This window comes from Pelodiscus sinensis, chromosome 7, assembly GCF_049634645.1.
Source record: "Pelodiscus sinensis isolate JC-2024 chromosome 7, ASM4963464v1, whole genome shotgun sequence".
NCBI classification, from domain to species: domain Eukaryota; kingdom Metazoa; phylum Chordata; order Testudines; family Trionychidae; genus Pelodiscus; species Pelodiscus sinensis.
The window spans coordinates 71,112,014-71,138,977 of record NC_134717.1 but is presented as its reverse complement, the minus strand read 5'-3'; the positions used below and the strand labels follow the sequence as shown (position 1 = coordinate 71,138,977).

The window sequence follows — 26,964 nt, the reverse complement described above, 5'->3', positions numbered from 1 at the left end:
ACCCGCTTGCCTGTAACCGTGAAGCTTTGTGTTCGTTGTCACATCCCTAGTCTAATCAAATAAGCAGCACATTAATTAATTAATTTTAGGGTCTGCTAACTTGGACACTGTCACTTTAAAAAAGGAAAGCACAAGAGAAGGTTTACTTAATGTAAATGCATGGACTAGCTTGCTTAAGTGATCACCTCATTAAACACAATCATGTATGCAGTTAGGATGTTTAAATATAGTGTGCAGGACTACCAGTGACAAAAACCACCTTCACCTGCAGTCAACCTAGTACTACCAGACGATATGTAATTGCCAAAATCTCTGTTTTGATGATAGAACTAGAAGTTGTCTGAAATTAACACCCACCAGCATGACTGTTCTCTTCATTTATTGTTAGCATTTAAATTCTCATTCTGTCTTATAAGCAAGTTTTATGTTACAGTGGTAGAACAAGCAGTGATAAGGGAATCCTCTGAACTGTCATTCATGTTAAAATTCGACACTTGCCAACAAGGACTTAACAAGTCTTTGAACTTTCTCACCCATTACCAAGACAGTTTCCCCAATTATCACCTGTAATACCATTAACTCACAAACATCCCACTCTCCCTACCTTTAATATCAGCAATTCACAGACACTTACCTTCCTTCCTCCCCCTTCTCACCCCCGCATCCCCCTTCTGTTCTGCAATGTGATTTGTCCTTTTCCTATTTGTTCATTTTTTTTAATTGTATCCTTTGGTATATATGGTTGTGACTACTTTCTTCCACTATTTGATCTGAGGAAGTGGGTCTGGCCCACGAAAGCTCATCATCTAATAAACCATCTTGTTAGTCTTTAAAGTGCTACATTGTCCTGCATTTTGCTTCAACTACCCCAGACTAACACGGCTACATTTCTATCACTAAATATAGTGTGCAGAACTACCAGTGACAAAAACCACCTTCATCTGCAGTCAACCTAGTACTACCAGACGATATGTAATTGCCAAAATCTCTGTTTTGATGATAGAACTAGAAGTTGTCTGAAATTAACACCCACCAACATGACTGTTCTCTTCATTTATTGTTAGCATTTAAATTCTCATTCTGTTTTATAAGCAAGTTTTATGTTACAGTGGTAGAACAAGCAGTGATAGTGCAAGCTTCCCCGTGCTGCCTTAGCAGTATGTCTGAAGTCATAGTTAGAAAGAAACATTATAAAATGTTCAGTCTTCAAAGTATCTGGCTTTTGTTGTTTTTGGGAGAAAAAAGTGTGGGGAAAGAAAATGAGGTAATCTGGATGGCTTAGGTATGCATTTATTTATTGTTTGTATTACTGTAGCTCTTAGGAGTGACGAGGAGTCCTGTGGCACCTTATAGACTAACTGAAGTGTAGGAGCATAAGCTTTCGTGGGCAAAGACCCACTTCGTCAGATGCATGTAGCTCTTAGGAACATCAGTCATAAAGCAGGAGCCCATTGTGCCAGGTGTTGTACGTACACAGAACAAAATCCATCTTGCCTTTTATCATCGAAGTGCCCATTTAATGTAGCTAAGGCTGGCAATGGCAAAAAGTTATTAGACAATAATTTGGTATATATTACCACTATTTTGCCTGACTTTAAGTGGCAAGTATCTACATCACAAAACGTACATTTATCACAAATAAGATTTCTTATTTTCAAGCATCCAATATATACTAGCCATGTCGCAAAAATTAATAATGACATGGAAACTAGCCTGAGGCACATACAACTGTTGCATAAAGCCTCCACCCGAGCTGTTACTTGATTTTACACATGGATTTTCTGGAAATAAACTAAACCCTAAGGTCCTGCCAACACATGATTTAGAGACTGACAAAAACATCCTGCTGACTGCATTGCTGGGGGGAAGAGGCATTGTCTTCTGAAGCACTTCATTACTGATGATTTGTAAATGATTCTCTGAAGCTTCAGGGGATAGCTGAGTTAGTCTGTTACAGAAAAAAACCAAATGGTCTGGTAGCACTTTATAGACTAACAAAACATGTAGATAGAAATGTAGCCGTGTTAGTCTGGTGTAGCTGAAACAAAATACAGGACTATGTAGCACTTTAAAGACTAACAAGATGGTTTATTAGATGATGAGCTTTTGTGGGCCAGACCCACTTCCTCAGATCAAATAGTGGAAGAAAATAGTCACAACCATATATACCAAAGGATACAATTTTAAAAAAATGAACACATATGAAAAGGACAAATCACATTTCAGAACAGAAGGGGGATTACAAAGATAGCTTCCCCAATTATCACCTCTAATACCATTAGCTCACAAACATTTACCTTTCCCCACCTCTAATATCATTAACTCACAGACATTTACCTTCCTTCCGCCTCTCCCTCCCCCCCCCCCCCCCCCCCCGCATTACCCTTCTGTTCTGAAATGTGATTTGTCCTTTTCATATGTGTTCATTTTTTTAAAATTGTATCCTTTGGTATATATGGTTGTGACTATTTTCTTCCACTATTTGATCTGAGGAAGTGGGTCTGACCCACGAAAGCTCATCATCTAATAAAACATGTAGATGGTATCATGAGTTTTCTTGGGCACAGCCCACTTCTTTACTCTGAAGCTTGGAATTGTTTCAGACACATTGCCTTTTAAACTCTGCAACTCCTTGTAATCTGTGTTAAACCTTGCAATTCTGTAATCTTTGTAAAACCTTGAAACTTTGTAACTTTCATCCACTCTGCTTGTAACTTGCTCTGAACTGCATTCTCCCCTGAAATAGGAATGTGTGTGTATGAATGGAGACTATTGTGTGTTTGGGATTAGAAACTGCAAGGCTGAGCATGTAGAGCCAGGTGATGAGTTATCAGACCAATCAAGGAGATAATGCTGCCCTGAGACCAGGATCAAGGGAAATCTGGACATGCTCCCTGGTGACAAATGTGTATGAGTCACAGGAATTGTACAGAGGCAATAAAAGGAAAGAGCAGGTGGCAGAAACTCTCTGAGAAGCTCCTCTTTCTGTGTGTGTGCATAATAGTGTAATCCTGGGTGGTCTTCAGTGAGAATTTTGGGGTAACAACCACCTAAATTTAACATGACAAAATATGATGATTCTTAATCTATTCATTTAGGGTGCATCAACACAGTAGGGCTTAAATCAAAATAAGATATGCAAATTGAGCTACGTTAATTTCGTAGCTTATTTTGAAATTGGGAGCATCTACACGGCACTTGTTTAGAAACAGAGCACTCTGACTTCCCTTACTCCTTGTACAATGAGGCTTACAGGAGTCGGAGTAAGAAGTTCTCCAGCTTGACAGGATTTCAATGTTATTTTGAAATAACTGTCTGTTGTGTAGACATGGACTAAGGTATTTCAAAATAACTTAGGAGGGGAGAGTGCCAGGGGCTAGCTTCCTCCCAGAGTTGTCTGGGGTGGAGGCTTAGATTTCATATAACAGGGCTTGCAACTCTTGGCCCCTACTGCTAACCTGTTGTCTGGCAGCTGCCTGGCAGGCACAAGCCCTTTTAATAGAAGCAGTTGAAAAGGCTCATGCCGCCCCAGCAGCTCCCAGGCAACAGGCCAGTGGGACCTTTGCAATTGCTTGTGTTTGAAGTAGGGACGTGAATGACTAGTTGCTTCCCCATCCCTTGCTGCCTCTATCGGAAAGAGGCAGCAAGGGGGGAAAGTGGAGGGGTACTTCAAAGCAGCAGCACCGCGTAGTGCCTGGGGCCAGACCCTGGGTTCCATACCGCACCGCTGCTTTGAAACACTGCATGCAGTCTAGGGCCAGCTGAGGTGTCCCCTGGCTGCATGCAGCATTTCCAAGCAGCAGCGCCATGTGGAGCCCGGGATCAGCTGGGGACTCCACTGCTGAAAAGCCAGGCTCCCCACGGCATTTCAAAATGGCAGCGCCGCATGAAGCCCAGGGTCAGCAGGAGTCCCTAGCTGACCCCAGGCTCCACATGGCGCTTTTGCCTTTGAAGTGGGGCTGCTGCTACATTTCAAAGCCAGAGATGCTCTATCGACTAATTTAAGTCAATTACTTGATATTTAATATCCCTAGTTTAAAGGGCTTGCACCTGTCGGGTAGCTGCTAGCAGGCGAGCCCTTTAAATAGAAGCAGTTGAAAGGGTTTGTGTGTCTGGCTCCCTAGTGACACGTTAGAGGAGCCAGGAACTGCAAGCCCTTTTAAGTGCTTTTATTTAAAGGGCTGGTGCCTTCCCTGCACCTGTCAGGAAAGGCGTTGCCTAGCAGCTGTAGGGAATGCAAGAGCCCTTTAAATAGCAACAGCTGAAAGGGCATGCAGCTTCCTGTGCCTCTAGCATGTTGCTGGAGATGCGCAATCCCTTCCAGCTGTTTCGATTTAAAGAGCTCTCGTGTTCCTCATCGCTACTAGGCAATGCTACCTGACGGGCAGAGAAGACATGAGCCCTTTAAAGAGAAGCACTAAAAAGGGCTCGCAGCTCCCCATGCCTCTAGCGCTTAGCTAGGGAGCCAGAGATGCGAGCCCTTTCAACTGTTTATATTTAAAGGGCTTGTGCCTTCCCCATGGCTGCTATGGAAGGTGCGGGAAAGAAGCAAGACCTTTAAATTGAAGCAGTTAGAAGGGCTCTCCCAATTCTCCTGCTCCGAGGCAACATGCTAGGGGGCAGGGCCTGGAACTGCGTCATGAGCCGGATCAAAGCCGTAGGTGAGCTGGATCTAGTCCGATGATTTAAAGCTTACTAAAGTAAATGGGAGTTTATCGACTTTAGTGCAATTTGGATTAGGATCTTATTTTCTAGCTACTATTGCCTGTAGTTGGCTTAAGCTATTGGTTATATATATAGCAAAAATAACAAATAAAACAACTAATTATTTTTTTATCTTATTAACATTTTGTATTGTCTTACAGAAAAACTTAATATACAAACATAAAGAAATATGTAATACATAAACTACAATACATTGCTGTAAAAACATATGTCTTCTTGCTTGCTGCAGTATATGCACTTGCTCTTCTGAAGTTAAAACAGTAAACAGAAGCTAATGTATTTCACCCGTCCAGGTAATTGTTAGTCAAGATGATGAGCTTCTCTGTTATAAAAAATACAACCACCAAATTGATTAAAGTTACAATAAGATTGCTAAAAATTGTACAGAGAAAAGAGTATTAGCTGCAGTATAAAACACTTTTCCTGTAATGATGCAAATTGCTTCTTTTATAGTTACTGTTAATTTGTATTTTAGAAGTCCAGTATCTTGAATTTGTAGGAATTGTAAAAGATCCATTAATTTTAGTGAGATACTATATGTTTAACCATATGTATTTCTTGTCACAGAAAATAAAACTACCTAAGAAAATATCCAGACGCTATCCAACCTATGAGCTCTATCTCTATGGTGAAGGGAATTATGCAGAAGAAAACAAAAATCTGATATTGACAGGAATTCCAGTTCTTTTCCTTCCTGGGAATGGTGGGAGTTACAAACAAGGTAGGAATATAGTAATTTGAATTTTGATAGTTATATAAAAAGTATTATCTTATTTTTTAAGTTAAACTAAACTCTTCCTGCCTTTATGTGGAATATTACCAAAGAAAGACACTCTTAGGTTTTAGATTCCTTAAAAATGAGTCTCAACTCCTCCAATCTACAAAAGCAGTTTCCGATCCCCTGCTAGTTACCTAACGGGTGAGTGGATCCACCAGGGCATGTTGTTCCAAGACTTCAAGTATCTGTATCTACATTCTCTATAAACTCATTATCCCCTTATATACTTCATTCCATTCAGAGATTGGAAGTAATGGTTGTACGTTTTTAGAGAAAAATGAAGATATGTGAGTTCTTTGTAGTTAAGCAATGCTTTATGGTTTTGAAAATGCTGTGTAAACATTAACTAATTAAATGTAGCATAATCAGTGTTATTCTGAAGACAGTCATTCTTCATTAGACCATTACTCTAGTTTTATGAAGTGCTTTGAAACAGAATTACTCAGAGCTCTAATGGCAATGTTAAATCCCCCCAGCAATTTTGTAAACAATTAGTATATGTCCCAAAATAGTTTGTTAGGTAAGTGAAATATTTTTAAAAAGCTGAGTATATAAGCCTTATACACTCAGACAATAAATAAATTATGCTGAATTTTTTAACCTTTAAAGGTGCTTTATTAATTTTTTGACTGAGTTTAAACTTACTTAGTTTTAATGACTTAATAAAATATTTTATAATTTATAGTTATAGAAAACATACTTAAAGGGCAATGATAGCCAAAGAAGATTACTTAATCATCACACAAGATGCCAAATAGACATTTGTAATTATGTTTAAAGTAGTACAAATCCCATTGTGAACTGATTAGGTTTTTTTGAAAATACAGCAATGCAGAGAGAGACCAGTTATGAGTCAAAGGGAAACATACAGAGTGATCTGGATCACTTGGTAATTTGGGCCCACTCAAACAAAATGTATATTATTGCAACCAAACTGAAGATGACATATCTAGGAACAAAAAAATTCAAGTTGTACCTACAGAATGGGGGAAATGTATTGGTGGAAAGCTGTGATTCTGATGAGGATTTTGGGAACATAGTGAACAAACAGAGCCCTCAGCACAATGCTGGGACAACAAGAGCTCATGTGCTGCTTGGATGTATAAACAGAAGAGTAGTGAGGTGATTTTATCACTATGAGTTGTGTTTGTGAGACTGCTAATAGAATACTACATCCAGTTCTGGTATCTCCATTTTAAAAAGAATATTGAAGATTTGGAGAGAGAAAAGCCACATCGACTATTTGATACATGTTAAACCTCTAATATCTGGCACTCTCTGGTCCAGCAAGACCATGCATATTGCTGCCTGTCCTGGTTGGCAGGTTCAGGGGCTGGGGCTGGCAGTGGGAAGCACAGCCCTGGCAGCAGCAAGGTCAGTACGGTGGGCAGAAAGCAACAGAGCCAGCACCCGGAAGCATAGCACCAGCCAGCGGAGACAGGGAGCACAACCCCAGTTGGGTAGGTACAGTGAGGAGCACAGCCATTCCTGAGTGAGAGGCAGTGGGGCCGGCACCTGGGAGCATAGTCCTAGCCAGGTTGGAACAGTGGAAGTGGAGCCCTGGCCCAGCCAGAGGCAGTGGTGCTGGTGGCTGAGAGAACAGCCCAGACTTGCTCCCCCAGTGGTGAGGAGCACAGTCCTATTCCTGGGTGGGTCTGTGGGATATGGGGCTGACAGTGGGAAGCAGAGCTGGAAGTGGAGCCTTGACCTCCCCTGGTCTGGTAAACTCCATGGTTTGGGACCACTCAGGATCCAAGAGTGCTGGACCAGCAAGGTCCCACCTGTAGCTGCAAAAATGCCTTATTGTAAGGCAAAAAGATCAAGAAGAGACTTGCTTAAAGTGTGTATGTACTGTTACGGGGAGAAAATATTGATACTAAAGATCTCTTTAATCTAAGGGAGAGAGGCATAACAAAGACTAGTGGCTGGAAGTTAAAACCAGACAAATTTGTATTAGAAATAAGGTACAACATTAACAGTGAGATTGATTTACCGTTGGAACAAACTACCAAGGAAAGTGGTGGAGCCCCTCTCTTTTCAATTCAGTTCAAGACTGGATTCTTTTCTAGAAGATATCTTAGTCAAGTACAAGTTTTTGGGCTCACTACAGTAATAATGGACAGAATTCTGTGGCCTGTATTATAAAGGTAATCAGATTAGATTATTTATGTTCTGCTCAGTTTTAAAATCTACTAATCTTTCCGGAGTGCTATAGGAATTATTTAATGTCTGTTCAGTGCTTTGAATATCTGTGGCTTAGCTTTTTCAGCAGGGCTCATTGAATTTGTTCAATACCTGAATCTCCACAGTGAGAGGGTGTTTCCAGGGTGAATAAAGACAGTAAAGACAAAGCTGTGCTCCTCACCATGTCAGCTCTGCTGCCGTTGGCCCAGCCCAGGCTCTACTCCTGAACCTAACCAGCCGGGGTGCTCTCTGGTCCATCAATATCTATGGTCCTCCGGATGTAGCCAGACCAGCGAGGCCCAGATTTTAGAGGTTCAACCTATACTTTGTTTTGGACCAGCTATATAGTGTTTGTACTGGAGAATTCATTGTAGAATAGTATTATTGACAAGAGAGGTGGTTTCAGTGATTAACTAGTGCAATTTCTTTTTTCAGTGCGTTCTCTTGGCTCTATAGCACTTAGAAAAGCAGAAGACATTGACTTCAAGTACCACTTCAATTTCTATACTGTCAATTTTAACGAGGAATTGGTTGCACTCTATGGTGGTAGTCTGCAAAGACAAACTAGATTTGTGCATGAGTGCATTAAAGTAATTCTTAAGCTGTACAAGGTAAGGTATACAGATGAACTATATTTTGTGTTTTTCCTTTTCTCCTAAGAAACTTGAGATGGGATTTTTGTTCAATGGGAAATTGTAGGGTGGAAATTTTAAATTGTTATAAATATATTGGCTGTTAATTATGTGGAGTAAATTATGTAGACAAGTGAAAAATACTCCTGCTTTAATTTTGATGTAGTAAACAATTTTTGGATTGTGTTGTCTGATAGTGAGAGCACCCAAAGCCTTTGGGTAGGTTTTGCATTGTTTTTAAATAAAATAAATATTTCCATGTATATGTAATTTTTAAGTAGAATTGCAGTAGGCTGGCTGATGTTTCCAGAATTGTTTATTTTAATGTTTAATACAGTTTTATAAAACATTCCTCTTACCAAAATTTATGTGTTGGCCTGCTCTTTTAAAAATCTTAATTATAACAGCTATAAACTACAGTTTCTGAAGTATAGCTCTTCCTACAATCTGAATTTTCCTTGTGATAAGCCTGAGTTTATTAAGTGATTTTTGGAAGACCATAGCATCTAAAATATGGGTCAGTTAGTAACAAGCAGTTGAACTATTAAATCAGGCTATTTTCTTTGAGCAACATGATCAATTTCAGAGAAATGTACAACTGATAATGAAATGACATATTAATATTTTCATAATTTTCATATAATTATTTAAATGAATGTTCTCACATTCTAACTTGGAGTGATTTTCTTTTCTTTTCCTCAAGGACCAAGAATATGCACCAAAAAGTGTTGTGATAGTAGGTCATTCCATGGGTGGTCTTGTTGCAAGAGCATTGCTCACGCTAAAGAATTTTAAGCCTGAACTTATAAACCTTCTCATTACACAAGCTACGCCTCATGTTGCACCTGTAATGCCTTTAGACAAATATCTTACTGGTAAGTTTACTTCAGTTCAGATCGTCATGTTGCATTGGGCTTTATCTGTTTGTTTCTTAATGCTTAAGTGTGTATCAGAGCTAGCAGCATGGGGGCAGCAGCCAACTCTGGGGGAACTGGTGCCCACTGGCAGCTGGCTTAAAAGCTGGCTCCTGGCACAAACCATCTTCTGAGAAACCAGCTGCCGCCCTGCACTGCTGCCTTTATATCATAGGCAGCAGCGTGGGGTGGCAGCCAGTGTGTGCCGGAAGTTGAATGCCTCTGATATAAAAGCCATCTCCCAGTGCACATTGGCTCGCACCTGCAGTCCCACTTCCGTGTGCCTGCAGCCCTGCTCCCAGCATGCACCAGCTTCCAGGGAGCTAGCTGTCATCCCATGCTGTTGCCTCTGATACAGAAGCAGCAGAATGAGGTGGCAGCTGACTCCCTGGATGCAAGGCAGCAGATGGGAGCTGTTATGTGACAGGAGCCAACTTAAAAGCTGGTTCTGGTGCACACTGGCTCCTGGGGAGCTGGCTGCTGCCCTGTGTATGTAACTGTAACTTCTGAGATTTTTAAGCAGTTACACGGTTACAAAATTGTCCTCTTTTTAACATCCCTAGTGTATATGAGAATCTGTTGTATCAGTGGGTCCTGAAAAGATGGTGTTATGAAAAAAGAGATACGTTCTTAGATGCTATACTCTTCTACTCCTGTTTGATAGAACCAGAACATCTGTCAATATCACATGTCAAAGTATTGTCTAGCCGCTTTTAACTTGGCTTTTCATGTAGTGGGACAACTGCTTACTTTCCATCAGTTACACAGAAAATAGAATATGGAACCTTGTAAATTACCAGTCAAAATAATTTCTTGTTTCCCCCATGAGTGAGTGCTGCTTTGTGTTAAACCTTCATACTCAAAATCACCTTCCCTTCTGACTGAATAGCTATTTATTCTGTTACTTTTTATACAATATGCCATGTTTCATCCCGGTCCTTTGAGGGAACTCAAAAGAATTTGGGAGGGCAATGAGAATATTAAATACAAATATTGCTCCTCATTAAACGTGTGCAGATCACACAAAACCCCCAAATCTGCAGTACCAAAAAGGAGAAAAGAATTACTGTATTAACATTATATCAATGCTCTCACTGCTGCCTTTCTATTAATTTCTCCTCCCACTGTTGACTAATATCACAAATGCATACTTCCACCTAGCCTTCCTAGTGTAATTTTTGATCACTAATTACAGGTTGAAATTCTCTAGTCTGGCAGTCTCTGGTCCACCAACATCCATGGTCCAGCATGATTTTAGTTAGCTGGATGTCCACTTATCGTGAGTGTGTGGCCAAGTTTCCTGTGGTCCCATAAAGTTTGTTTATAGCCACCAATCCTGGCTCTGTGTTCTGTGCTGTTATTTAGCTCTATTTTACCCCTAAATGTCTTCTAACAGCCCACTAATCAGTGGAAATGTAGGTAATGCTGCTAGACAATATTGACCTCTCATGGTCTGGCAAATTCTCTGGTTTGGCACTGTTCAGTTCCTGAGGGTGCCGGACTAGTGAGGTTCAACCTGTACAAGCCATTACAGGGTTTTGTAGAGTGATTTGGTTCATGTTTAACCTTTCTTGTCATGAGACTAAATATTGGAACCTTCTCTGCTGATATAAAAAGGCTTAGTAACATCTGATTTGCCTGATCATCCATGCATTGGGTACAGAAATAATGTAGATTTCTAATACAGGACTAAAATATGGGAATAGAAACATGACTGCTGGGTATGCTACCAGGCTTGCTCACAAAAAACTTTTTTACTAAATGCTGTGAAAAAAATTCTGCTGTTTCTTTATATGAAGTGAATTTTAATCTGTTTTCAATTTTTCAAAGATTTTTATACAGCTGTAAACAATCATTGGATTTTAAAGGCCCAAGATGTAAGAAATCTAACTACCCTTTCTGTGGCTGGAGGATTTAGAGATTACCAAGTTCGTTCAGGACTTGCTTTTCTGCCTGGATTAAGTCAACATAGCAGTGCCTTATTTGTTGTGGTAAAATCTTTTTTTTCTAATTGTCTTCCAATGGTGGTATGTTAACTATTTATGGGGTCTATGTACCTGTGTCTGAATACAGAATGTGTGGCATAGTATAATCAGTTTTTATTGCAATATTACTAAATTTAAAAGAACACGTGATCATGAGATCTGCCAAGATCTCTTTGAGATCACTTTGAAGCCCAAGGGTGAGGTGGAGGAAAATATTTAATTTTGCAGTTATTTTTTCCACTCCACTTCATAATACTCAGATATGATAGATTTAAAGTAACTTGCATCACTAGTAATAACAGGGAATTTTATTTTTCTTTAAACTGCTTTATAAGAGAACTCAGTTTTTTGGAACTAAGGGCATGTGTATACTTGCGAGAAGATTGGCCCTCCGGAGATTGATCTTCTAGTCTTTGATTTAGTGGGCCACCATCAGGTACCCCTTGTTCTGCAAGGAGTAAGGGAAATCAATAAGAGTGTTTGCTCCCATTGGCCCCCTGCTGTGTGGATGCCACTGTGGCTTGGCTTAAGGTAAGCCAATTCCAGGTACGTATTTTGTGTAGCTGGAATTGCGTACCTTAAACTGACCTGCCTGGTCTAGTGTAGACCAAGCCTAAGAGAATAACCAAAGGTTTTTTTTTCATTTGCTGTTCCATAGTGGTGGTCTCGTATACATATGGGCTTTGTCTACACTACAAGGTTTTTGCGGCAGAGTATGCTATTGACGGACTCATTAGCATGAGTCGTGATGTCATTAGCATATTTTCTGCCGATGCTTTTTGCGCAAGGTGTTTTTGCACACACAAAAAGCAGTGTAGCCACTTCCGTTTTGTGCAAAAACCCCTTTTTGCACCAGATCCTTATGCCTCACTTCCATTTTGTACAAAAAAAACCCTTTTGCTCAAGATCCTTATGCTTCTCGAGAGGCAAAATGGGTTTTTGCACAAAACAGAAGCGGCTACACTGCTTCTTGCGCAAAAAGCATTGGCAGAAAATATGCTAATGACATCGCAACTCATGCTAATGAGTCCATCATTAGCATACTCTCTGACGCAAAAACCTTGTAGTGTAGACATAGCCATGCTGAACAAGGAGTACCAGGGATTGACAACAGTATATTCAGGAATGTTACATGGTGTCATTGCTATGCTGATAATGCCTAGATTTATATTTCTATCTCCATCAACCCCATTGGAATTATGGAGTGATTTACTTGAGGTCAAATCTGATTCTGAATAGCCAGGTGGTGGCAGTAGTCAAGAGTATCATCTCTTTTTGATAATAAATGTGCATCCTTTTTGTTTTGGTACAGACCTCCCAGCAGCTATCTTTTCATTTGTCACCTCAAAGATGAGCTATTACAAAATGCTGTACATGAGACTCTACCTTTATATTTTTCAGGTGGTGAAAAACACAAAGGCACTAATGTGCATTTCTTTTAAATAGCATGTTGCAACTGTGCTCCATGATCTCTCATGGCTATCATTTGAGTTCTGGTTAAAATTTAAAATGTTGGTTTTAACCTGTGAAATGCTAAATGGAATCTTGCTTTTTACAAGTCCAGCTTTCTTTCCTTCCCCCTCCCCCATGCCACTTCCAAATACAGGCAGTCCCCAGGTTACGCGGATCCAACTTATGTCGGATCCGTAGTTACGAACGGGGCCTTTTTCTGACCTACTACAGGCAGTCCCCGGGTTACGTACAAGATAGGGACTGTAGGTTTGTTCTTAAGTTGAATCTGTATGTAAGTCCGAACTGGCGTCCAGATTCAGCCGCTGCTGAAACTGACCAGCGGCTGACTACAGGAAGCCCGAGGCAGAGTTGCTCTGCCCCAGGCTTCCTGGAATCAGCCGCTGATCGGTTTCAGCAGCAGCTGACTTGGGGACGCCTGGGGTTCTTAAGTTGAATCTGTATGTAAGTTGGAACTGGCGTCCAGATTCAGCCACTGTTGAAACTGATCAGCGGCTGATTCCAGGAAGCCCGGGGCAGAGCAACTCTGCCTTGGGCTTCCTGTAGTCAGCTGCTGGTCAGTTTCAGCAGTGGCTGAATCTGGACGCCAGTTCCGACTTACATGCAGATTCAACTTAAGAACAAACCTACAGTCCCTATCTTGTACGTAACCCGGGGACTGCCTGTAGTAGGTCAGAAATTGTGATGCTCCAAGGCTAAAAGTTTAAATGGTTGAAATGTATGGTTGCTAAATATTCTTTGGTGGTGGGAGGCATGGGTATGTATTCTTGTTTCTGTTATGTATCTTTTGGTACTGTTTCCCTTCTCTTCCACCCTGGATCTGTCAGAGCCCAGAATTGGTGATATTCAGGCTAAGAGTGCAAGATTCTCTTACTTTTTCCCCATGCTTTGGTGTGGATGCAGATATGAATGACTGATGGAGAGTTGATAGCATGGGACAGAGTCCACTTAAATAAGTTGAGAAGGGTTCCCCCCCCCCAAAGAAAGCAAACTAACTTAAAGAAAGTTAACTGTGAAGATTCATAGTGTGTTCTTGAAGTGATATTTTTTCCAGCTTTATCTCAAAGCTAATTAAGCTTTTGTCTGATAATTTCATAAAGCCATCTTATTAAGTATTCAGACATAAATGAAAAATAAATGTTCAAATTCCTAATGTTAAATGTTGCATCCCAAGAAAGCTAATACATGTCTTCCTCCCTCCTATTCCCAACAGAGCTCAGCAGTGCCTAGAACTTGGGTCTCAACAGACCACCTCTCCATAGTATGGTAAGCAAATAGAACAAAGTTAGGTAATTTACATGACATCTTTCTCCATCACTTATCTTCATCACCTTTATAAATTCATTTGACTTCAGAGTGTAATATTCTGAAAACATCTATCCAATACATTTTTGTTGTTGTTGCATTTTAAAATATATTTTTCCTTATATTTTGTTCTAGGTGCAAAGAATTGATCTTGGCTACAATTAGGGCATTTTTTGATCTTATTGATGAAAACACCAAACAGGTTTGTAATTCCATCTCCTGCATGCCACATGCTCCATAAATGCTGGGAGGAAAGGCAGGCACATCCTTCCTCAACAAAAATATATTTTAGCTAGTATAATAAGTCAGAGAGAAATATTTTATATTACTATCTGACAATTCTGAATCATGTTAAAAATACTGCTGGCTTTTTGATGGCTAGCATTCTAGAATCTTGTGGTTTAAATTCTGTGAAGGCTAAGTTCAGTTTTTGCTGCTGGCTGAGTCTGAGTTATTTATAGCTGGGATAAAACCATGACTTTCTCACTGTAATAGAGTGTGTTAAACAGATTTAGGACCTTGTGATTCTAAACAAATCTGCTCAGCTGTTCTGTGACAAGGTTTACAAATTTGCTTACATATAGTGTCTTTTTGCAAATTATTTTAACCAAACAAAAATCCTCTATGTAGGTTTGTAATATTTGCTTGGGGTAATTAAGGGAAAAGCTGATGAGCTTACTACTTTTCTTTGCTTTCTACCTATTCATTTCTTCTTTTTCCTCTGCCTCATTTTTCTTTCCTACCTGTTTAAATGTTATGTTGCCACTGCATCTTACTATTTGAAGAACCTTTCACCATATTTCATCCTATTTCTGAACCTTTGTGTAATTTTAAAGCAGTAGTCACCAACCAGTAGTAAATGCTGGTAAATCTTGGAGCCTCTGACAGGTGATCCTGACTGGTTTGTCTGGGAGGATATCAGGCGCTGGCACTTCAACTGCCCTTCCCTGCACTGCCCTGCTGCTCCTGCCCAGAGCCTCAGAGCTGCCGTTGTGCAGGGTGGGAGAGACAGAGGCAGGGGGGCACTGATGTCACTCTGTCCCCCTCTCGTGTACCCCAACTTCACAGAGTGAGGAGGGCGGGTCTCGATGAAGGGGTGGAGCAGGGGCAGGGCCTTGAAGAAGGGGTGGAGCAGGGGTATTTGGGTTTGAGGTAGATCCTGGACTGAGTTAAATTCAGAAAGTGATCTTGTGCTTAAAAAGGTTGGAGACCACTGTTTTAAAGCAATCAAAATGAGGAACTGGGAGTACGGCTGAGTAGTTGGGTCATTCTTAGAGAGCTTCACTGGTCTCTGAAGATTGTTCAGTTGAACTCTTTTAATAGCATTTAAGGATGTTGATTGCTCTACTGGAGATACAATTTTTCAGAACTCATTGAGGATTGGCCATAATACTCACAAGTTGTGAACTTATATTTGTGGGAAATAGGAGGAATCTTACTTTGGTAGATTGATTTGTTTTTTAAATTGCAGAGTTTTGAAGTTATTTAAACATTTGAAGCTTATGAGCTGGATCCATATTAAACTGGAATCCATATTATACTCTGCCTTTTTGGAGCTCCAACTTTTACTATAAATAAAGCTGTATTGTTGGCTTAATGTCTTGTGAAGTCTTAGAAATCACACACAATGCTATGCAAATTTTTAACAAGTGGTTTGGTATTTTTAGATAACTGAGGATCCAAAGAAGAGAATGTTAGTATTGAATCACCACTTTGTGAGGTACCCAGCAAAGTTCTTTGAGGAAGATCCTGAAACATTTACTGAACTTAAAGGTTTGCAGCTCTTACTAATTGCTTTGACCAGTCTCTGAGGACACATTTTGTCTAAATTTATCTTGTCACTGAATTGCTGAAGTGCATTCTGTCTTAGGTGCCACTCAGGCACTATTTGGAATGTGTGATGACAAACAGTGATCTGATTCTTGTTTCTAGATAAACCAGGCTTGTTTGAGGACCATTGTGAAGCAAAAACATGCCACTTTTGCATTCCACAAATTTTGGGGACTAGGCCAGGACCAAAAGTTGTTCCTGTTTAGGCTTGGCTGACTGATTTCCAATAACTACAGGAACAGCTAGAGCTCAAATATTCTGTCCCTTTTCCATGTCGCCCCCATCCTGGTGGGGGGCAGGAGTTGGTGTGTATGTATTGTAAAGCCATTATGCTAATTCTGTTCTGCTTAGGGAATTCTTAGATGCCCAGATGTGCAAATTCAGCAGCTCCTTTCCCTTACACAGAGCTAGGCAAAGGGACCCAAGCTGTAATGAAGAATTGGCCCTTCTGTCAGTGGAGTATGGGCACCTGAGGAATTCCTTATTTGACATGTTTTGGCTGCTAGGAAGTTAACAAGGAGGCGATATGGCTCAAGGGCCCACGAGGTCCATTGATCTTTCATGTACTAGTAATTGCCAAGGCTTAATTTTGTTGAAATAGGCTTGGGGCCAACAATTCATTATTGTTGCATTTATTTTGTTAACGGTATTACAGACATTTTGTAGGTTCAGTTTTCATTAACCTTCAGCAATTTGGAGTATATTTGTCTTCTTTTTTTTTTTAGTTGAATTTTCCTTTCTCCTTGTTCCTTTTGACACTTGGCTAAATTTATGCTGTAATGCCATTAAGGTCAGTGGAGTTACACCAAGGCAGTTACAGTGGAGTTACAGTAAGGGTTAATTTGAGCCTTTGTGTTTTGTGATTAATAAATCTATTTCTCTTAATCCCCTTCTTTCTGTGATGGGGTGAGGTCACAGACGACCCCTTGGGCGTGATTCCTGGTGCTGACAAGGCCACTGACACTCGCCTTCCTGCTCTCTGGAGCTTCTGACCGCCCAGTCCTGCTGGGCCAGCTTTGCCAGTCTCTCCCAGTTAAGGCCCCAAATTGAGATCACTGCCCCCCGAGAAGCAGTACAGACAATGACTCTCTTCAGGTCTAAGGAAATGCAGTTTAGGGCCCAGCTTCCTGGGATACCATTCCCCAAATGGGATCAAAACCCCAAAAGAATTATGCAGGTAAGCCTCCTCTAACCATGACAGGGGAAATGTACACACTGATTGCTCCCCCAGGTAACAGTTATTTACACTGGGCTTGATAGTAAATAAAAGTGGTTTTATTAAGTACAGGCAGTAGGATTTAAGTGGTAATAAGTGAAAACAGGCAAAGCAAAGTAGATTACAAACTCAGAATAACAGAAAACACTTAACTAACTCTACACTGAAACTTCAGTACAAACTTGTTGCAGACTCCTTACAAAGTCACCCTAAAACTGTTTCTTTTCCAGTTATGCCTTCCAAGCCAGAGTTGTTCCTCACCCTGGGATCTTTGGTTCCTTTTCTCCGGGTGTGTCCAGCCAGCCAAAGACCAAATACTCCTACTTTCCAATTGTTTTTAAAGATTCTCTTTTTGCATGAGAAGTCACCTTGCCAGTCCCTGACAACCACTGCTAAGACTTAAGGACAAAAGCTATTTGCATATGATTGCCCAGCAGCGGAATCACACTAGATGGCTTTCCATTTACACATTTAAAATCATAAACCATTCCATACTCCATATGTCTAATTTTACTCTCAAGAAGGATACACACACCAAAATAAAATAAACTGACCCAGCGGATTAAGACATTAAGGTTACATGAAGCAGTTTGTCCAAAGCGTCTTTGTGTTATGCATTTGTGTTCCTAAGTCCATTTCATAAAGCATGGAGGGAGGGGGTTCCATCGTCACGCTTCCATCCATATTTCTTTCTGCTTATATTTTCTTCTTGTAGCTAGTTTTCTGCCCCTAATTTGTCTGCCTTCATTTGGGCTTATTATGGTCCTTTCCTTTGAGATTGAAAACGTTGGAAGGGCAAAGATAATGGGCTGCTGTATTTCTAACACTTCCTTGCCTATATTTAGCCCTTACACTGACTTGATGCCCACTAGATACTAAGGCTATTTTAATTTGAGACCTTATACTTTAGTAGCAGCATTACTCATACATTTCGTAAGTAAAATAACATCTTAACAGAATCCATTGGTTTGGCATGCTGTATAGACACTTGATTTTAACCATTGTACTGTATATAGTTCTGACTAGCAGTCGTGAGTATTAGGTTACATATTTTAATGTTCATAGGCCTAGCTTCTGGAGATATGAACAAGATGTTGATACAATATGCTTGATAAAGTAGTATATTTGTGTTTTGTGAAGGTCTCCTGAAAATTACTCTTATACGTCATAAGCAATTCCTGCAATAACACACAACTAGAATTAAGGTTTTCCTGTCACACACAAGTGAGCAAAATAAAGCATATAATTTACTTTTAGGAACTTTGATTTGGATTAAAATTGAATCCTCAAAATGGACCTATAAAGTTTACAATGTAAGTAGCATTAATTTTTTTTCTAATTTTAATTTTATCATTTCTGAGTATTTTTTCTAATAAGCAACTTTTTTTCTCTTAAGGAATCAGATGGAAAATATTTCATGTTTCCTCTTTCAAACCACAGAAAAACCTACAGTCATGTCCATTGTCAAAGCAGTATGATGGTGAGAATATACTTGCTTTCTATATTTTTATAAATATATTTGTTACCTGATTTTAACTTTATGAAACGGAATGAATGTTTATGTTTAAACAGCTATACTGAGAGAACTTCCCCAGTAATTTTTAAACAGAGCTAGCTTTTAGACAGTTTGTAATTCCAGGCTATTATTTGTGTAGGATAGCTTCATTAGTCTGTATCTGCAAAAACAATGAGGAGTCCTCTGTCATGTTAAAGTCCAACAGATTTATTTGGGCATAAGCATTTATGGGCAAAGATCCACTTCGTCAGATGCATGCTCCCCCTCTGAAACTTAAAACACTGTAACAAACTCAGTGCCTCAGCAGGATGCATCTGACGAAGTGTTTGCCCAAGAGAGCTTATGCCCAAATAAATCTGTTGGGCTTTAAGGTGACACAGAACTCCTCATTGATTCAGCTTTTAACAAACTGGTAACACGTCAGCAGGGTGCATAAGGATAGTTAGACTGCGGCTGGCTAGTGTGGGGTGGACTCAGACCTCAGCTTGCTGTGGTCTAATTGTTCAGGTAGACAAGCCCTAAGACCAACTTGGAGATGACGACAGATTTTGCAGTTTACCTTTCTAAACTTCCGCAGCTTTGCTACGTTTCTCAACCTCATTCCCTATTGTCATAACTTCAGTCATTACACAAATTCTGGTATGAAAATTGTCAGCCTTCAGCACAGCTGCTCCATCTATCCATTTACTGTCAAATTAGTTGAAATTATAGTAAGAATAAAATTATCAGACATATAGATGAACATAATTTGTTGAGGAAAAGTCAACATGGTTTCTGTAAAGGGAAATCATGCCTTGCTAATCTACTAGAGTTCTTTGAGGGGATCAACAAACAAGGGGGATAAGGGCGATCTAGTGGATATAGGGTACAGTAAAACTCCATTGGTCCAGCATCCAATGCTCCGGCACTCCTGATGGTCCGGCACTATCAGGAACCCGGAAGTGCTCTGGCTGCCGGATAATTGGAGCTGCTCTGCGCCCAGCTTCCCCGATTAAGCCGTTGCTGAAACTGACCAGCAGCGGCTGAATCAGGAACGCCTGGGGCAGAGCTGGACTATCCGAAGGGGGGGCTATGAAGGGTCTGGGGTGGCATCCCACCCCACCCCACCCTACCCCAGACCCTTCATAGCTCCCCCTTCCGATGGTCCGACATATCTGATTATCCGGCACCCCCTGGGTCCTAAAGGTGCCAGATTATCGGAAGCTTACTGTGCTTAGATTTGCAGAAAGCCTTTGACAAGGTCTCTCACCAAAGGCTCTTAAATAAAGTAAGTTGTCATGGGATAAGAGGGAAGGTCCTCTTCTACATTGATAATTGGTTAAAAGACAGGAAACAAAGGGTAGAAATAAATAGTTTTCAGAATAGGACACATGCTAGCGGTGTCCCCCAGAGGTACGTACTGGGACCCATCTTATTCAACCTATTGATAAATTATCTAGAGAAAGGGGTAAATATTGAGGTGGCAAAATTTGCAGATGATATGAAAGGGTATGTCTACACATCAAAGTTATTTCGAAATAACAGCCGTTATTTCAAAATAACTGTACTAGCGCCTACACAGCCAAACTGCTCTTTTGAAATTAATTCGAAATAGCGGAGCGCTTATTTCGAATTCGGTAAACCTCATTCCACGAGGAATAAAGCCGAATTTGAAAGAGCTATTTTGAAATAAGTGCTGTGTAGACACTTAAATCGAAATAGTAGACCTCCAGCCTTCCCAGGGTGCCCTCGTGGCCACTCCATACTCAACCAAGAACACTCCTCTCCCTCCCCAGAGCCCGTAAAGGGGTTGACTCTGGCCACAGGGCCTGTGCCAACTCCAAGCCTGCCAGCCCAGAGCCAGCAGTCACTGCCCCTAACCCAGTGGTCCCAAAACATGGGAACCAGTGGCAGCCAGCCCTCCACCACTCCCCAGGAGCAGTCTGCCAGCTCCCAGGAGCCTGCCAGGGCCCGGAGAAGGTGGGCACCTTCCTGGTCCAGGGTGGAGATCATGGACCTTTTTCAGGTTTGGGGGAGATGCCCCCAACGTCCTTGATCTCTGCACTAGACAGAGGAATGTGGCCGTCTATTGTAGTATAGCTGCCAGCCTGGCCACCAAAGGCCACATGCGAACTCAGGAGCAGGTTTGCTTGAAAATCAAGTTGGTCCGGTGAGACCTCCAACCCTGAGCCCCGAGCTTCCCCTCCCCCTTCTTCCTCTTGCTTCCCCCGTCCAGCTCCCTCCTCCCAGGTTTCGCCCTCCTCTCTCTTCTCCCCTCTCCCACCTCCTTTCCCCAATCTAACCAGAGTTTCACGCCCCCCCCCCCCCCATTTTGTTAAATAAAGAGAGTTTGTGTTCATGAAAATTCGTGTATTTTATTTGACATCAGGAAGGGGGGCAAGGGAGGGGTAAGTGGAAGGACATGCGGGAGGAATGAGGCACAAGCCCTCTGTGGGGCAGACCAGGGAGGCTCTTAGTGCTCCTCAGGGTGGAAGCTCTCCCTCAGGGCCTCCTGGATACTGACAGCCCCCTGATGGACCTCCCGGATGGCAGCCTGCAGAAAGTGAAGCCAGGATCCCAGCAATGCGTCCAAGAGAAGCACCAGAGTGCCCAGGGGCCGCTCTGGCTCCATGTTGCGGAGTGCTGTGGTGTCCCGAGTGAGGGCAACCAGAGCACGCAGAACAAAATGCTTTGCTGTCCCTCATTGAGGTAAGCAAGCAAGCAGGGAAAGCTGAGAATCGGCTGTCCAAAGGAGGTCCCTTTAAGCACAGGCCTTGGACAGCTTCAGGCAGCAGCCACCCAAAGTAACTCCTGACGTGATGCCCTGCCGGATCTGGTTCCGGCCGGCCTTAAATGCAATTCAGCATCCAATCAGTGTGGATGTGCTATTTCGAAGTAGCAAAACGCTATTTTTGAAATGCATTTTGTGTGTAGATGCATTATTTCGAAATAAGCTATTTCGAAAAAGATATTTTGAAATAACGCTGTAGTGTAGACATACCCAAACTGTTCAAGATAGTTAGGACCAAAGCAGACTGTGAAGAGCTTCAAAAAGATCTCACCAAACTAAAGTGATTGGGAAACAAAATCATAAATGTTGATAAATGTAAAGTAATGCACATTGGAAAAAATAATCCCAGCTATACATACAATATGGTGGGGGCTAATTTAGCTATAACTGCTCAAGAGAGAGATCTTGGAAACATTGTGGATAGTTCCCTGAAAACATCCATTCAATGTGCAGTGGCAGTCAGAAAAGCAAATAGAATGTTAGGAATCATTAAAAAAAGGATAGAGAATAAGACGGAGAACATCTTATTGCCTCTCTATAAAACAATGACATGTCTACATCTTGAATACTGCTTACAGATGTGGTTGCCTCATCTAAAAAAAGCTATATTGGCATTGGAAAAGGTTCAGAAAAGGTCAACAAAAATGATTAAGGTTTTGGAACGAGTTCCATATGAAGAAAGATTAAAAAGACTGGGACTTTTCAGCTTAGAAAAGGGGAGACTACGGGGTGTTATGATAGGTCTATAAAACCCTGTTACTGGCCCAAAGAGCCTACGAATGGGAGCCAGCCAGGAGAACACAGGGTCTGCAGAGCCCCAGCTGGGCCAACAATGGATAGGCAAGGGGGAACCCCGGTGTCCAGGGGGCCAAGCAGCATCAGGGAGCTTTTGCCCCAGCTGAGGAACCCTAGGTTTTAGTGGAGTCAGGCAGCTGGAGAGCCACTGGTGGTGGGGCTGGCAGCAGCTGGGGAACCCACCAATGGCAGCGGGCCTGGGATGGCCAGGCAGCCCTGACTGAGAAACCTCCTTCAGTAGCATGGCCACGCAGGAGCCCCAGCCAGGAAGCCATGGTGGCAGAGCCAGGCGGCAGCCAAGGAATTCTGGCCCAAGCAGGGGAATCCCTGATGGCAGCAGGGCCAGCCTGGTGGCCCTGGCAGGGGAACAACAGGAACCCCCCCGGCATCTTCCAGGCCACAGCAGCAGGGTCCAGTGGCAACTGGTGGCCTGGGAACAGGGAATCCCGAGGAGCCCCGGGAGGTACCATTGCTGGGCAGCCTCGAATCCCCAGAGGCAGTGGGGCTGGTGGTGGCCAGGCAGCCCTGCCTAGGGAACCCCCAGCGCAGCTAGTGGGCAGCAGGCTACAGGGAGCCTTGACTTAGCCAGCTTTAGCAGAGTAATGGCAGAGTGGGAAACGCCAGCCTTGGGAGGCCAAGGGAGAAGAGCTGGCAACGGAGCAGCCAGCAGGGGAAGCATTCACCTCCCCTGTTCGGCAGTCTCCCTGGTCCAGGATGGCACAAGTCCTGAGGGTGTAGTGTAGAAGATTACGATTAGAAGAGACCTTAGGAGGTCATCTAGTCAAACCCCACTGCTCAAACCAGGACCAATCCCAACTAAATCATCCCAGCCAGTGCTTTGTTAAGCTGGGCCTTAAACCTGTAAGGATGGAAATACATTTTCTGCCTTTGTCAAGGCTGCTTCCCACTCTAGCACTTCATTTGCAGAAGGTGGGAGCCTACAAGTGACTTTAAAATACCCCGCCACTAATAGTTTCTGTGTAAAATAAAATTCCCAAGGTCACAAATTCTGTGATCTTGAGTGGCACTCTTCCACCACCCAAATGCAAAAACCCCTTTGACAACCCAGGAGGACACACTTAGGAATTTCTTCCTGTGGGGTACCTTCAAGTTCTTTAACCCTCCCTCAGGAGAGAGCTTGAAAACAAATTGTAATTCCTAATAGCTGACCTAGCAGTTTTAGGCATATGAACACAAAACCTCCTGCCTTCTGGTAGACAGGGTTTTATTAACAAAACAAAATAGACATAGCTGGTAAAGCATTAATTGGTTGCTACGTGTTACAGAGCAACTGAAAAAGACAAGATTAAAACACAAAGAATTGCTTTCCTGGGATTCAATTAAAAAGTTACAGTGTATGGGGTGGATGTATCTGGTCTCACCACAGAGGAGTCCAACAAACCCAAAAATAAAGAAAATAACTGTCTGTTCTGCTCACATATTTGATCCACAGTTTAATCCTCCACTAGCCATGGATATTGCTGGAAACTCTGCCTTGTTCCTGGCTTAACTCATCTCTCTAATTCAGTTGTGATCGCACAAAAACTGCTTCTCAGTTTAAAAATCCACACTATTTTCATTGGCTCTCCTGGTTCCCTGCGAAGTCTTCTTGAGGAGATTCAAGGACCCACTGTTTCTGGGTTTAACCCTTACAGGCATTACATCCCTGAATGGCTGGGATGTCCAGAATAGGGTAGTACCACTGCCATTCAAGAAAGCGTGTGCTTAGGAGACCTTCCTGAATATTGATGCCATCCCAAAATGGGTCTCACCAAGGGAGCTAGTAGACATTATGAAACACTGCCAGTCAATGTTTTTCTCAGATGTTTTTCTTGTTGAGGAGATGGGCTGGTATGTGCTATAAATTGAAATTTTGTGCTTCCATTTTCGGCCTCAATCAAGGTGATTTGCAATAGTTTAACCTCAAGGCAAACTGTGGATCTCTTTAACCTCCTTATTTGTAAAGGAGTGTAGTTTCTTAACTGGAGGTTGAAGAATCCATTTCTCGCCATGATTGCTACTTAGATATTTGAAATTAATGAAGATTTTGGGCTCCTAGGCATGATTTCATTTCATTTTTTTGAAAATGTTTTGACTATTTCTGCATGATTTTTTTCCAGATGTTTCCTTCTGTGGGAAATTACAGAAATTCTACTATTTATTCCAAAACAGAACATAATTTTCCCCCCAGAATTTTGGAATCATTTGGTGAACAGAAATTCTGACTTTTGACCAGTTTTAATCATCAGCCATGTTGTGTCTGATTCTTACATCAGAATAGAATTTGCTTTATAAGATGTTAACAACTGAAGTTCTTTAAATCAAATATAAACAAAACCATGAGGGACTGGTAAGAACATACCTTTTACTTTGGCTGCAAGGGCATTTTGGAACAAGGCTTAATTTCTAACTAAGCTGATTTTTTCATCACATATCTAAAATATATTAAATGCTTATAGAATTTTGACAAAAACAATTGATGATTAACAAAAAACACTGTTGTCTGCAGTTTAACTATAGTACATCTTTTCAGTAGCTGTTATGAAAAACAGTCCTTAAACTAGAATGCTTGATTACAATTATATAAATAATGCTTTGGATTTGTACAACCCTTATCAATCTCCCCTTCTTATCTGTTGTCTTCCAAACATTTAACTTTGCAATTTTCTTGAGAGGTTAGCCAGGAATATAAAGGGCTCAGCCTGGGCTGAGAGGGGCTCTGACCTTGCTGCTGTGGGCTGCTGGGTATTCCAGCCCAGCCCTGCTTGGCACCGGCTGTTGGGGGCTTCTGCAGGGCTCCAGCCCTCCCCTGTTGCAGGGCTCCAATCAGGCTGCCAGTCTTTCTGACTCTGGCCCTCTGCCATGAGACTTGTGATCTCAGTGGTCCAGGAGCATCCACGGTCCTACTGGCCCTTGGATGTTGCTGGACCAGAGAGTGCCAGTTTTCAGAGGTGCAGCCTGTACTTCCATCTCATAATCATAATTTGGAATTTGATACCACAGACTTCTTGGCAGCCAACAACTTCTTGGCAGTCATTAGTACTCTACAGGATCAAGAGATGATAAATCTTATGGATTGCAAATCTTATGGATTCCTATTAAGAAATAGGAAATTAATTGTACTTCATGAACAATTGCATTTTTGTGTTTTGGCTGAATTTGTAAAATCCCTCTTGGTGATTATAGTGAGGGCCACTACAGAAATGTGTGATAGTCTTCTCTTTTTAATAGATCTTCATGTATGTAAGTATTGCGGGAAGTTTAGAACAGTGTGTGATGTGTGATGTGTGATGAGGTGTCATAGTTAGGCAGGTATAAATTAAAAGTGGCTCATCAACGCTAACTCTAAGTTTTTTGGAGTTACATTAATTTTTATGTATAAACTTACACTTAAATTTTGAAGTAGTAATGCACATTTTAACATGGTATTGATTTAACAGGATACAAATAGCTGGATTTATGGATGTTTAAACAGTAGTTCATCTATGTGGTGAGTATAAAGACTTATTTTATTAGTTACATAGATCAATTTTTGGCATTAAATTGCTCTGTAATACATGATTAGGAGGAAGAACTACCGGGATTTAAGAATGATTACTGCTGTTAAAATTAATTATTTGGTACAATGTAAAATATTTAAATTAATTCAAAGTAATATTTATTGACCTAGTATTTTAAGAAAAAAGATAACTCCTTTAACCTTTATGGCAGTGTAATTTATTTTGTTCCTAATTTGTGTTTAATGGCACTTGAATATGTCCTCTGTCATGGGGCTGTATCCATTGTATGCAAGGGATGAACTGAATGTTCATCTTCTCTCCTTTCTAGTACTATGAAGTTATTGTCACTTCAGAAGTTGATATTGCATATGATGATGAATAGAATAATTTTTTTCAAGTTCCTTTAAGCTGTGAGAACAGTGGACACTTCTCTTTATTGTGCATTACTTTAGTACCAATTCAGATCTCAGTTCATTAATAGTTTTCATTATGCTTTTAAAAGCTGAGGCTGATACCAGCCAAATTTTGTGCATGTAGCGGTATTGATAGCTATACAACTATGTCAATATGTCTGAAATCAGATTTGCAACATCTCTGCTATTTGAGTTGCAAATTACCTTAGACCAGTGGTCCCCAACATGGTGCCTGCGGGTGCTGTGGCGCCCGCCGGGGCATTTATGTGCGCCCACCTAGTGACCAGGGCCCCCACCTGCCCCAAAAGATTGGGGACCACTGCCTTAGACTGCAAAATTATACATTTAAGCCTTTTTAATCAGGCAACCCTGGAAAATAGGGTATGCCGATGTATAGATTTGGCGGGATGAGAGAGGGCGCCACAAGGTATGGGTGTCAGTGGGAGCAGGCTGCTTACCTGGTGTCCTGCTCCCGGGGGCACACATGGCTCTGCATCATTTGTCACTTCCAGGCACATAGCAGTGGGGGGGGGGGGGAAGCCTCAGGGGCACTGCCATTCCACCAGCTGGGGGCCAGGGGAGCGGCAGTGTGCAGAGCCGCTTCTTCCTCTGTACCACAGGTGTTCCCAGATGAGGTACACCCAGAATACAGAGGTTCAAATTTAATGTGCAGCACGTGGAGAAGTGTTCAGTTAAATGTAGTAGACCTGAACCTATGTCTTGTTTTTAATCTTGTCCATTTCTATAGAAGTAGGAAAAGACTTGTTCATTAATACACTATTACTGCCTACCTCCTTTCATAATTAATGTGTTTATTTTGTATTTTTGTACTTTAAAGTATTTTAACTTTTACAGCTGGGAAGGTTTTGATTTATCCTGGAAAGCTGAGTTGCTGCCAACTGTTAAGGTAAATTGTACTATAATGTTATTT

General features: G+C 41.5%; 1 protein-coding gene across 4 annotated transcripts in view; it reads left to right on the top strand.

Moving 5' to 3' along the window:
- PGAP1 (post-GPI attachment to proteins inositol deacylase 1) overlaps positions 1 to 26,964 on the top strand; it is an 84,478-nt gene that overhangs the window by 868 nt on the left and 56,646 nt on the right. For all 4 annotated transcript variants that reach the window (XM_075934246.1, XM_075934243.1, XM_014570887.3 and 1 more), the window contains exons 2-12: positions 5,293 to 5,446; positions 8,123 to 8,298; positions 9,023 to 9,194; positions 11,064 to 11,224; positions 13,902 to 13,954; positions 14,129 to 14,195; positions 15,661 to 15,766; positions 18,297 to 18,352; positions 18,436 to 18,519; positions 25,561 to 25,610; positions 26,889 to 26,940. In XM_075934246.1, the coding sequence (XP_075790361.1) occupies positions 5,293 to 5,446; positions 8,123 to 8,298; positions 9,023 to 9,194; positions 11,064 to 11,224; positions 13,902 to 13,954; positions 14,129 to 14,195; positions 15,661 to 15,766; positions 18,297 to 18,352; positions 18,436 to 18,519; positions 25,561 to 25,610; positions 26,889 to 26,940 (1,131 nt within the window). The remainder of the gene's footprint in view (positions 1 to 5,292; positions 5,447 to 8,122; positions 8,299 to 9,022; positions 9,195 to 11,063; positions 11,225 to 13,901; positions 13,955 to 14,128; positions 14,196 to 15,660; positions 15,767 to 18,296; positions 18,353 to 18,435; positions 18,520 to 25,560; positions 25,611 to 26,888; positions 26,941 to 26,964) is intronic.